Source organism: Alosa alosa, chromosome 6, assembly GCF_017589495.1.
Source record: "Alosa alosa isolate M-15738 ecotype Scorff River chromosome 6, AALO_Geno_1.1, whole genome shotgun sequence".
Classification (NCBI taxonomy): Eukaryota; Metazoa; Chordata; class Actinopteri; order Clupeiformes; family Clupeidae; genus Alosa; species Alosa alosa.
Genome location: NC_063194.1, coordinates 6,125,520 through 6,138,019, shown reverse-complemented (window position 1 = coordinate 6,138,019; position 12,500 = coordinate 6,125,520). Strand labels below are relative to the sequence as shown.

The following is a 12,500-nucleotide window of genomic DNA, read 5'->3' as shown; positions in this document are numbered from 1 at the left end:
ATACACAACATCAGTCCATCCGCTCGCTGATGCTGATGCTGGTGCTGGTGCCAGCGGTCGGCTGATTGTCCAGACTGGTCCAGGTGGACGGGGTGTTTCTGGTGAGAACTCTGATGTGTGCCGTGGGTTTCTCTTGCACTTGCCTTCCGTCAGGTCTCGTGAAGGTGAAGGATTCTTCAGATGAGCAGTAATAAGATGGCCATGAGGTATCTCTTGCCTGACCGATACTTTTTGAAGTTTTTTTTTTCCTCATCTTTTTCTCTCTATTTCCCTGTTCTCTACTGCTCATTAGAAGAGGAGTTTGTTTCTGAGATTTTACAAATCATACACCTGGTCCTGATGCTGGCAATGAGTCGTGCCCACAATGACAAGCTCTTCAAACGCGACCCCCTTTACTGCCATTTAACCCTCATGGCCTTGGAGGATGTGTGTGTGTGTGTGTGTGTGTGTGTGTGTGTGTGTGTGTGTGTGTGTGTGTGTGTGTGTGTGTGTGTGTGTGTGTGTGTGTGTGTGTGTGTGTGTGTGTGTGTGTGTGTGTGTGTGTGTGTGTGTGTGTGTGTGTGTGTGTGAGGGAGAGATCGAGATCCACAGAAGCCTGAATGGGAAGAAAATGAGTTATGGCCATTGCATCTTGCATGCTCAAAATTATACCAGTTATGTTTATTTAAAAAAAATATATTCAGTGGTCATCCAGAATAAATTAGTGCTACAATGTGTATACATTATGTACATGAATTTGCACTGTGCAAGGAAATTAATTAGATATATTTTATTTTTATTTCTTTTTTTTAAATAGCTTGACACTGCAAATGGTGATTTGCACACACTATGAACTCTTTGACAGTGTCTCTATTTTTACCCTTGCAAACCTGAATTTGTGGGGACATTTTGCGTCTGCCCAGTTTTTAAGATGATGGATGTTTGTTGGCTTGCAGGGAGCTCCACTCAGCAATTTCCCGTCTGAAGGTGGCCAGAGAGCTGGTGGGGTGGGGGGCACTAGACTAGGACAGGTGGTGGGTGGATCGCTCGTGTTCTCTCCCATCCTTCCTGGAAAGACGGCAGGCTGCAGCGAGGCCTGCTTGCTCGCTCCGCCACTGGAGGACGGAGGGTGGGCACTGCTGTGATGAGTTGTTGAGACCTCTTTTACTCTTTGGATCACATCTGCATTCCTCAGGGGGACAGTTTAGGCAGAGATGCGTTTGTCTGGTCTTAGTGTTTTTTTTTTCATTTTTTTTTTTCAACCCTTCTGTTTCCATGTCTCTCCATCTGTTGTCATGGTTAAATCTGGTGCACTAAGAGTGCACTTCGTGGATTTGGAATATTTTGCCTCATATCTTCCACCAATCCCCTTTCCTCTGATTCCCAGAATGTACCAGTTTGTTTTTATCCAGCAAAAGTACTTTTTTTAAATAAGCCCAGGGCCATTCTTTCCTGTCAGTGTTTTGTTGCATCCTCTCCCGGCTCAACCCTGGCTTGCTCTGCTTGTGCCAAACCCTTCCCCAGCCACACATGAAAAGAAGCTCCTGCAATTTGTGTTCCTTTCCACGGGCCTCTCATACTGGAATCAGCCCTCTAAAGTCGGCTGGCCTACTTCCCCAACTCATCTATGCTGCGGAGAGTTAAACGAGTATTCCCCACCCCTCCTAAGTCCTCCCTGCCCAAATGGACCCTATTTTCCAGATGCGATTTTCCATACCCAAATGAATTCAGTGTTACATAGCGTGTGTGTTTTTTCAAAAGCACTTGAGGTAGTCAGATAGGACTAGGATAGGACCTCTGGTTGCACATAGAACAATGCATGGTGTCTGGGTGGCTGTGATGTCGAATGTGCCAAAGTGGGGAAAACTGGTTGGACATAAATCTATACGCACACATCCTTGACATAAATAGAACCACATATATAGGAAAGTGGTAAGAATGCCCCCCCATTCCTAATAAAGCACAAAATGCTGTTAATGCCTATGAAGTTTTTTTTTCCTTTTCTTTGGATAACCAGCAGATAAAGGAGAGACTAATGTAGTCTTACGTAGGATGTAATTTTCTGGTTCTTTCACATCTCAGTCGCTGGGAGAAGTATGGCACTGGAGAAGTGAAAGCCATGTTCTTGCGCTCCGTCGTCATTTTCACAGCACTTCTCCCTCCCTCCCTCCCTCCCTCCCTCCCTCCGCTGTGTGGTGTGCTCTCTGGCTCAGCGGAGCATCTCCTCGGGGTATGATGATTCATGGCGGATGAATAATAGATGCTCTTTTCACGTCTCCGGAGGTTTCCTTCATCAATCAGCCGGCCCTGCTCCCCAGCGCCTCACCTCCCCATCCCTCTCCTCTCCTCTCCTCTCAAACTCCTGTCTTTTTCCCCTCCTTTCTCTCCTTTTTTTTGTGGAAGATTAAAGCTGTTGCTCCCTCCTCCCCTCCCTCTATCTCAGGGATCAGACCCAGCCTGCAGTCCAAGGCCCACCAGATGAAGCCTCCCACCCCTGAGGCTGAATGGTGGAAGGCCTTGGGCAGTGTGTAGTTCTTAGCTCTCCCACCTTCTACCCACCCATAACAGTACTCAGCGTTACCCTCCACAGCTTGCTATGAGAGAAAGCAGTGAGTGCACAGGGCTGTTTTTGTTGTTTTTTTTTCCCGAAGGGTTCCAACTGGGGCAGTATCTCTAGTGTGGTGGTAGGGTTGACCAGCGTCGCACCACAGACAAGGTCTGTGCGATGCATGCTGATGCTATACGAGGCCTTTTGTGTCCTTATTTAAGTAGTAAACATAAGCAAACAAAAAACCTGAGTCTTCGATAGGAATGGTTTTTGAAGTACAGTGTCATTTTTTGGTCCCTCCTTTTACCCAGGTATCTGAACAGCTGAATGGTTAGATATTAGTTTGTAGTCAGAGGGAAGGGGAGAGATGTTTGTATTTTTCTGTGGCGCACATCATAAGGGTGCAGCAAAACTATGTGACTTAGCTAGAGAAAAGAGCGTTTCGACTACGTATTTTTTAATTTTGTATTATTGTGTTTTTTAATGACGCCTCAAATGTTGATCCAGTTATATATATTCAGACTTTTTGTTTTCTTGTTAAAATATTTTCGGGGTGGATGTGAATGAATTTTGAAAGGAATGTTTTCAGAGGATAGTGCGGAAGACCAAGCGATCTCTGATTTTTTTCCCTCTGTTGGGTTGGATAAAGGGAAGTGTTATTGACATTATGAAAATACAATTGTAAACACTAGTTTTCCTTTGGTTTAAGCTGCTGTGTAACTTCAATGAAAAATGATCAAGTGTTCTTGGAAAACAGCGAACATTTGTTTTTAAATTATTGATTGTACAGTTCCTAGTGTATGAAAAACAATGACTTTTTCACAATAAAACTGTTAACATTCAGTCACAGATGTCTCATTGTTACTCTAAAGTTTGCCTCTTTTTTTGTTGTCATTTCCCTACACTTGGTATTTGCATGGATGTGCAATTGTGCATACAACTATAGGCAGTGTATACAGAAAGAGTACATTCATTTCTTGGATGTGTACAGTTCCACAGTCAATCCACAAATAATTAGGCTACCAAAACCACGAATGGCTTTGAAGTGAGTATTTGGCAAGGCATCCTATATTCTTTCATAACTTTCGATGTTCATGTGCATTCCTTTAAACATATCATTAACATCTGGCTAGAGAGGGGCTTTTAGAAGAGAGTTTTGATCTACAGTGCCACCTTGTGGTCAAAGGAAATCACTGCACTGGAAACTGCAGAATGTTTATTTCTGTATCTCCTCCCAGTCCGAGGGTCAACCTGAAGAAGATGGAACTGTCCAAAGCAGGGCGACACCTACATTTTAGTACAACAGTTTATTGTCATTAGGATACAATAATGAGGCAATTCTGGTCATATTGTGTCAGAAACATGTAAACATTTACCCTATTAATCCAATATGATGGAATCAAGAACTGAAATCATCACAACACTCCTGAGGAGAAAACACATAGAGAAAAAGTGAACATGTAAGTTCCAAAAACAAAGCATACAATAATCGCAGCTAACAATTTCAGCATCATCTTCATAGCCACTGGAAATTAGGCCCAAAGACTAAGAATTCTAGAATACCACCAATAAAGAAAATGTAATCTATCTGACATAAAAGTAACCCCTGATTTCCCTGATGTGATTCATGTCAGCGTTTGGGTCTGGGAGTCCTGTCTGACAGTCTGGTCAGTGCTGCCTGGGCACCACGCGTAGTAAGGGGCTCTAGTCGGGGGAACCTCGGGGGTGTTGTGGTCGTGCTGCCCCAGGCTAGCTGGGGAGCAGGAGTCGGAGGAGCTGGGGAGGAGCCCTGCTTGTCCGGCCTCTCGTCCTCCACCCAGCACTCCACCCGGCTGCCCTTACCCACACCGGGGCTCTCCGGCTGCCTCTCCACGGGGGCGGCGCGGGGGCTTTGGCCTTGGCCGGCTGACCGCGCCGGGCTGTTCCCCTGTGCCGCAGTGGAGGCTCTCCGATCAGACGCGCGCTGCGGCTGCTGTTGTGGAGACTCCACAGACGCGGCAGGCGTGGGCTGCACTGGGGTCGGGGCTGGGGCGGACGCCTGGGCACTCTCTGCTGCTGCTGGCCTGCTTGGCCCTACTCTACTACCCTTTCTGAGCCCCCTGGGGCCTGCCGTGCTCTGGGGCACTCTGAACGTCGTCGGCCTTTTGACAGCCTGTGCCCCCTCATCCAGGAAGTGCACCTGAAAAGCAGAGAGCCTGGCTTTGTGCTACTTACTCACTCACTCACTCACTGCTGTTGAAAGGACAAGGACAAGATCATCTGGGGTCTAGCATACAGTGTGCCATGAACGCCTCATAATGACGCATGTGCTTTTGTTTACTGACATACTTTCTCTATTCACACGAGCAGTCTTTTCTCTCACTCTCGCAGTGCAGACAAACAAATGCAGTAAAATCTGAATAATTGAGGATGTGGAATTAAGTGCCCCCCTTTGATGGAGAAAATAATAAATGTCAGCGTTATTATTCTGGGCATTCATTTACATAATTACACGTTTCTGGCTCTCTATCAGCCGTCTGTAGTTGCACATCTAAGCTGTGCTTCTGTTCTTATTTTAACAACCAAGCTGTCACTTCTAGTATTTTTACAAAACGTCTTGTCAGATGTACCATCTAAAACATCTAGCCTAATAACACAGCATTAAAATAATTTAGAAAATGCCTTTGAAGTCCTGTATTTACAACATAATTCCCACGGCTGAATCATTAACACTTCTAACACCCACAACCCACTGCTGTGCATGAGTGCAAGCTCGTAAGCTAAACAAAGTGAGCATTCTCTTTCTCCAGCCTCCTCCGTGGTCAACAAATTGCTGCCTTCTGTCTGACTCCTTTAGTGAAAGCTCCTCTCATTAAATCAATTTGAGGCCGTAACTCGCGGTGTCTCAAGGTTAAGTGCCGTGCAGCTTAGCGCTCTGCTTGCAGTAAATAAAGACGACTCACCTGAGGTCTGGCCGTGCCCCCCTGTGCCATGCGCAGTTTCCCCAGCAGGAAGGCCTTGTCTTTCCCCTCCTGACAGGGCCAAACGCAGCACAAGAAATGAAAAGGATTACCGAGGATGAGGGCGGGCAGCTCCCGAGGAAATCAATCTTTTAACGTTTGGGCTAGAGGAAGTAGGGCTAATGGAGCAGGGATGGATGGGGAGGACAGCAGAGCAGAGCAGAGGAAAGCAGAGGAGAGGAGATAAGAGAAGAGGAGAGGAGAGGAGAGGAGAGGAGAGCAGAGGAGATGAGGGGAGAGAAGAAGAGAGCAGAAGAAAGCAGAGATAAGAGAAGAGGAGAGGAGAGGAGATGAGAAGGGGAGAGGTAGGAGAGGAGAAGAAAAGAGAGGAGAGCAGAGGAGAGAAGAGGAGAGAAGAGGAGAGGAGAGGAGAGGAGAGGAGAGGAGAGCTGCCCTGAGGGCCGGGGGAAATAAGCACTCACGTTGATGATCTGCTCACGCAGGAGGCTGATGAGCCGTTTCCGGTCCTGAACCACTTGCCAGAAAAAATACAGGACGATGCTAGAGAGAGAGAGAGAGAGAGAGAGAGAGAGAGAGAGAGAGAGAGAGAGAGAGAAAGAAATGCATTATTACTAATCTATTATCTACATGTGTTCTATGATAAAAAATACAATTTTGCATAGGGCTGATCTAAGCCTTATGATAGAACTATGATTCCAGACATGTGAGCTTGATGTGTATAGGCTTACAGCATGATCGATAGAAGCAATAACAGGAGCTTGCCCTGAATCACAAGCTTGGACACGGCATCTATGGGCGCATCCAATCCTTGGAAAGGCCCGCAGTGGGCAGAGGGCTTTAGACTGTGAACCAAAGAAGGGAAACCACACGATTCAGTTAAGATAACAGAAAAGTTTTAGAACTAAAAAAAAAAAAAGGTGTAAAAAGTACTTCCTGGTTTTTGGCTTCATCAGATGCTCTAGTAAAATATAGTACTTCCAATCAAATACCAGTAATCTGAACAGTGTGTCTATCTAAAATTGTTAGATAGGTAAAGATGAGTGTCAATTTCCTACCCTGTTTTTAGCGTAGGACTTGTCATGTTAGTCATATGATACTCAGTTGTGCGTTGTGACTATCAACGCACCTTAGCTGTTCTAAAAACGGCAGGGGCTCATTGCCATAGACTGTATAAAATAGCTCACTGCTTAGGCACTCCAATCAAGTGTATGTTCAATGTGCACAGGTGTAGTGTGTCCTACCTCCACACTGTGTAGCCCATTATGAACAAAGAGCCGATGTACGAGGGGAAGAAGAGCAACGCTGTGAAGGCAGTTTTCATCTCCGCGGCGAGGCCTGCTCGAGTGGACGGCCGGCAGATCAGACTGATGCTCACCTGACACAACACACCAGAAAGAGCAGAAAGAAAACAACACCCCTCTGGAGCAGTGGGAAAAGCACACTGTTCTAGTACATTCCATCATGTTCGAAGTGCTACTACCAATGTCTAGAAGGTGAAGCTTTACCTTCTTCATGTAAAATATGATGAACAACTTGACTATCTGAATGATTGGCAACAGAGGAGAAAAATACACCCCAATCCTGTAAACAGGTAAAAAAATACAAAAAAGTATGGACTGTTTTAAATGATGCATCATGTATATATGCATAACTCAATAAATCAAAGACAGAATCTAGAACTAGAAGTAGAGAACAAAATGAAAGGAACGTGACAGAGTGCTTACCAAACCAGTGTCTGGGCATAGATCAGATCGAGAACATTTCTGGTGATATTAAATTCTGGCGGTTTAAGAGTTTTCATGCACTTGGTTCCGATCAAGCTTGATGGACAGAAAAGAGAGAACACTATAGTTATAGAAATCTTGAGGTATTGGCATTGGAAGCAAAGTGCTTCATGCTAAAATGATCATACCTGCCCAAGTACTCTCCAAAGATGCATCCCAGCACACTGAACAGAAAGTCAGCGATGGCCATTCGGTAAACATCCTGACCCACAAAAGACTCCCAGCACTAGAACAGAGGGAGGACAACAGAAGCTGACCTCACATAGTCCCATAATGCATCTGATCCCCTCTGATATGAGTGGAAAACACCAGCAGATTCTCAGTGCACTTACAGAGAGGTTACTGGGTACATCAGTCAACCAGTAGTAACACAGGATTCCCAGAATCGACATCTTCAGCAAGACATCTCTGAGAGTGAGAGAGAGAGACACAAAGAGAGAGAGAGAGATGGAAAAGGATGGAACTTATGAAGTTTAATGTCTATAGTATCCACAAGCACAAGTTGAACAAATGCATCAGCTAGCATGCTAATGGAGGTTTGGCCATTCCCTCACCTGGCCAGGCCGGCATACAGCTTTGCACGGAGGTTCTCGTAGTTTTCTAATCGGGAGATGAATGCATAGAGCAGAGGAATCACCAGATTGATGAACGAAACCAGAATTGGCAGAAACAGAAAAAAGGCCTCAGATTTCAAGTCTCTTGCATGCAGAGCCACCTTAATCTATAAATAACAAGAGACATAACACACATCAACACAATCAGGTGGCTTGGAGTAGACAACGTCTCAGAGGCATTTAGATAACCTGCTAATACACACTATCAATACTACTGTGATGTTTGTAGCCTGACAACTGGCAGCCCTGGAAAGTCAACAATACGTTTTCTAGATGTTTTGTTCGAATAGAACGGCAAAGAGGGTTTTGGCTGAAATTACACCACATTTACAATACTACATTATTACATTTTTATTTTCAGACTGTTGTGAACTCACTTCTAGGTTATATGTGGACAAAACATAGACAGCAGCACAGGAGACAAACGCCAGGCCAATGTACAGCAGCCATGCAGCAAGATGGAGAGAGACATTTCTCAACCTGTCTGGCGTACTAAGCACAGTCTTCTCTGTGGTATCCAATAAGGACTCCTTCAGGTGGGACACATTTAAAGCAAATAGTAAATGAACTGTCTGGATGACTGGATATTTCAGTCCTTGTCCCTTTCTTCCACTTTAACCACAATATATGACAATATTACAACAGCATACGGTACATGGCTATGGTTTTACATGGAGTTGACTGCTCTGTGTTTCCAGGCAAATATTTACTTTTTAATACATGTACAGTATTAACACACTGCTTAACTGTCTGAGCACCTTGATCTGGATAAACAGCTTCTTCTGGAAGCTGTGGATGGCCTTCTCATTCAAGATGCTGAAGTCCCAGCTGCATAACAGACGCCACGCACCACCCGTGGCAGGGCTATAAACAATCACGTTCTTCCACACTGATTTACCCAAACTAAAACAACAGGGATGGTTCAGTGCATATCCAAAGCAATTTAGTAATTCCTGTTAAATTGTATGATACGTTTGAATGATTGGGGTTTAAGGCTTTTAAAGCTGCCTGAGTCTTACCTGTACACAATAGATATGCCACACAGCATCATATATGTTAACATGGTTAACAGATATGCCAGCTGCATGTCATAAGAGCCAGCCTTTATCACCTCACCATTATAGCCTCCATAAAACATGATTGACTTGTGAAAGTAACCCTGCAGAGAGACAAACAGACAAACTTGTACATGACACTGTCCTCAGTCCTTATACACATCACAAATAAGAATCACCTGTTAGGGGGGGGTGTGTGTGTCATTTACATGTATTAATTTGGTAGCCACGACCTACAGTAGTAGAATAACATAAAATACAGTGCAGAGGAGACCTTAGCTGGGAATTACCATCTGTATCTGTCAATACTAATACTAGGGGATAGGAAAGCCTACATTATAAGTACTAGTCACAGTGTGGTAGGAGGAGAAAGTGGTAAAAGGACGAGGTAGAGGAGAGAAGAGAGGGAGGAGCTAGAGGAGGGAAGAGAGGGAGGAGCATGGTAAGTGTGCATCAGGTGTGTCAGGTTGTCAGAAGCGTTAGGAGAGGAGGTATCCTCTCATATTAACTCATGTCATATTATCCTGTAATGAACTCCCTCCTCGGTGTAGTGTAGTGTGTGTGGTAGAGTGAATGGTGTCCCTCACAGCGGCAGTGAGCAGGTCCAGGCCTTCAAAGGTGCTGTTGGTGGTGCTGTTGTACATGTGCACAATCTCGGGCACGGTGATGAAGCTCAGGTTGAAGGCCAGCAGGAAGACGTTGAACATGAACAGCCACTTGATGAAGCAGAAGTAGGTGAGGACGGCCGAGTCGAACCAACCGCCAATCTCCTTCAGGGCGCCGTGCCACACGTGCAGCCACCACCTGCGTAAAGACTGGACACGCACAAGAGAAGCGCCAGGTACTAAGTGAGACAAACCCCCAGCAGTCAGCTACAAGTCTGCAACCACACCTTCATGAATGACCTTCATGAACCTAAATCAGCAGCCCCACTTTCATGTACTATATCTGTTTGGCAAGATGACTTTCCAACTTCAAGGATAGGAAAATACAGTATGTCACGGTTTCCTATGTTTTGTTGAGTGATCAACAGCATTACTGGCCTTGTGTTTAAGGTGTTGGAGCACGGTTTCCTATGTTTTGTTGAGTGATCAATAGCATTACTGGCCTTGTGTTTAAGGTGTTGGACCAGAAGTTGCTCTTTAGCTCTGGTCCTTGAACTTAGCTGAATGCGGAAACCCCAACTGTCAGCAGTCAAAAATATGTAGCCCTACCTTAATTGTCTTGTATCTGCTAACAGGGTGTCTTTCCAACTTCAAGATTCATTCATTCAGCTTATCAAGATTCATTCATTCAGCTTATATTTAATCCTTGGAAATTAATTTATGGCAGCCCTCATTTTCAATGATGTCGAGATTACAATTACAAATAAAACTAAATAGAATTAGGAAGATTAGGAGTTTTGGTAACACTGATCAATAGCATTACTGACCTTACTGGCCTTGTGCTAAAGGGGCTGGACCAAAGGGTTGCTTTTTGGCTCTGTTCCTTGAACAAAAAGAGTTTTTGGATTTTTTTTTTCCCTTTTTCATACTTCTCTTAGCTTGGGATTGATCCACGTCTATGGGGGAAGTGTTATTTTCTGAGAGCTCACCTGCTTCCCACAGACAAGGGGAAGTCTGTTGAGAGCAGCCTTTCAAACAAGACAAATCCTTTTTGAGCTCAGCTCTACAGCTTTCAGACAAATGATGGATAATAGGCCTCATGCTCACCAGTGAGACTCGCTCCGAGCAGTCTGTGCAACATGTGCGCTTGACGGAGTCTTTGGAAAACTTTGCTTGGAGCACTCTATTCCTGTGACCGAAGGGAAAGCAGCTAAAATGAACAAAACTCCTGAATGACTGAAGAAAGACATTCACACACATAAAAAAGACAGGTGCCAGAAAAGACCTGGAAAGTTGTAGAGGAAGCTCTCACAATGAACCTAGCTCCCTATGTGTGTGATTTATTTCAACATACCAATACTAATTGCCTTATACAATACCATACAATACAATACAATACAATGCCTTAAGTGCTGTGTTAAAATAAATGACACATACTAGAGTTACTTTCAATATGAGTATGCAATTTCATGGTAGAGAATAGCTTATCTACACTTCTATTATATTTGCTGTATATAGCACCTATATATCAACTACAGTATATATACTGTATATGTAATATATATCTATAACTACTGTGGGTATATGTTCCTCTTGTCTACCTAATGTTCCTCTTCTCGTCACAGCTCACTGGCAGCGATCGTATGGCCTGGGCTCTTGGCTTACGTGGCATCTTCACTAGGTCTCTGACCAGCTCCAACTTGTCTAATGCACAAAACAACACAAGAGTCTGTGGCAATGAGTTGCTAAGAATGACAGGCCATTGGATTGTGTGAAATAAGATTGATGTCCTGGACCGGACATAACCCAACTCTCTCAAACAGTCCGTAGCCAGCAAACTGTTCAGAGGACGGGTAGACCTTGCCATGCCAGCTGTCCCTGTTGGCGGCCTGCACAAGCACTTTCTTTCATGGCCACAGCACAGCTAGACGTGACGCATTTCTCACCATTCTCTATCTCCGTTTTGATCTCCGCCTCAGACAGTCCAAGTTTGCACAAGGCTGTACTCGACCGGTGCAGGAGGTTCATTTTGCGGGGGCTTTTTTTACTCTCTGACACTGTCCTCTCTACCTCTAAGAGACAGAGAGAGAGAGAGAGAGAGAGAGAGAGAGAGAGAGAGAGAGAGACAGAGAGAGAGAGAGAGCATCTTTGATCATATCAACTGTAGTTCATTATTACTGATATTTAGGCTGGGTGATGTTTAACGTGACAGCAGCAGAAAAGTGGAACAGAAAAGAGATCAGGTGGCTTGAGGATCTCAAGTCCCAGCTGCTCACCCAGGCTTGTATTACTGATGTCCACAGTGTACCTCTCTGTTGAGTCCAGGTTGGCCCCACTGCCTGTACCTGATGAGAGAACAAAACAACAGCAGAGTTTTTCTGTGTATTACGTTCTAAGTTTCTGCACATACTACATAAAGGCTACAGATTCAGATATGGATAGTTTACCTCTTCTCTGTTGCCATTTTGAGCTCCCTAGTTGAGGTGGAAGGTAAATCTCCTCCACTGCAGTTGAGTTTCCGTTACTCTGCCCTCCCTCATGATCTGAAACATCATTCTGCCCTTGCTGATTCAGCATTGCATCATTGCCATGGCCTGACAATCTCCTGGAACTGTTTGGGAATTTGTAATTGAGGTGATTGCATGGTGGTGCGGATCACACACCGCAAGCAAACATTAGTTTGTTCACTTTACTTTAACACTGTTGGCCAAAATCACCCAACTACAGCTAACAGACAAATATTTCTAAGAAGGTATTATGTATGTACTAACACACCTTCTGTTAGCAGCATCCCTTGGCTCCTTATGTGGAGAAACAATCGTCCCATAGCGTTTTGGCATGCTGCTTTCTCCTTCTGCTTTGCAGCTGTCAATCTAGCCCAATGTAAGCTAAGTTTCCAGCCTATAATTATTCCTATCAATCTTGAGAAATACACAGAAAAAAAATAGTGAGCTA

General features: G+C 44.6%; 2 protein-coding genes across 4 annotated transcripts in view; one reads left to right on the top strand and one right to left on the bottom strand.

Moving 5' to 3' along the window:
* The window catches only part of rab40c (RAB40c, member RAS oncogene family), a 19,432-nt gene extending 16,062 nt beyond the window's left edge, over window positions 1-3,370 (top strand). Inside the window, exon 6 of the mRNA XM_048245357.1 lies at window positions 1-3,370. This exon is cut by the window's left edge and continues 526 nt beyond it. The gene's annotated coding sequence lies outside the window, so the exon portion shown is untranslated.
* Window positions 3,371-3,689: 319 nt separating this feature from the next.
* Window positions 3,690-12,500, bottom strand: part of tmc5 (transmembrane channel like 5) — a 9,162-nt gene continuing 351 nt past the window's right edge. Inside the window, exons 2-22 of one of the 3 annotated variants that reach the window (XM_048245356.1) lie at window positions 12,321-12,466; window positions 11,993-12,156; window positions 11,822-11,890; window positions 11,492-11,617; window positions 11,147-11,249; window positions 10,653-10,734; window positions 9,528-9,755; window positions 8,905-9,044; window positions 8,644-8,788; window positions 8,263-8,415; window positions 7,826-7,992; window positions 7,604-7,679; window positions 7,400-7,497; window positions 7,212-7,307; window positions 6,993-7,068; window positions 6,729-6,862; window positions 6,216-6,329; window positions 5,949-6,027; window positions 5,470-5,538; window positions 3,904-3,953; window positions 3,690-3,814 (exon numbers count right to left, since the gene is read on the bottom strand). In XM_048245356.1, the coding sequence (XP_048101313.1) occupies window positions 3,927-3,953; window positions 5,470-5,538; window positions 5,949-6,027; window positions 6,216-6,329; window positions 6,729-6,862; window positions 6,993-7,068; window positions 7,212-7,307; window positions 7,400-7,497; window positions 7,604-7,679; window positions 7,826-7,992; window positions 8,263-8,415; window positions 8,644-8,788; window positions 8,905-9,044; window positions 9,528-9,755; window positions 10,653-10,734; window positions 11,147-11,249; window positions 11,492-11,617; window positions 11,822-11,890; window positions 11,993-12,156; window positions 12,321-12,385 (2,211 nt within the window). In that variant the 5' untranslated portion in view covers window positions 12,386-12,466 and the 3' untranslated portion in view covers window positions 3,690-3,814; window positions 3,904-3,926. The other 2 variants (XR_007193695.1, XM_048245355.1) reach the window with 2 other exon arrangements.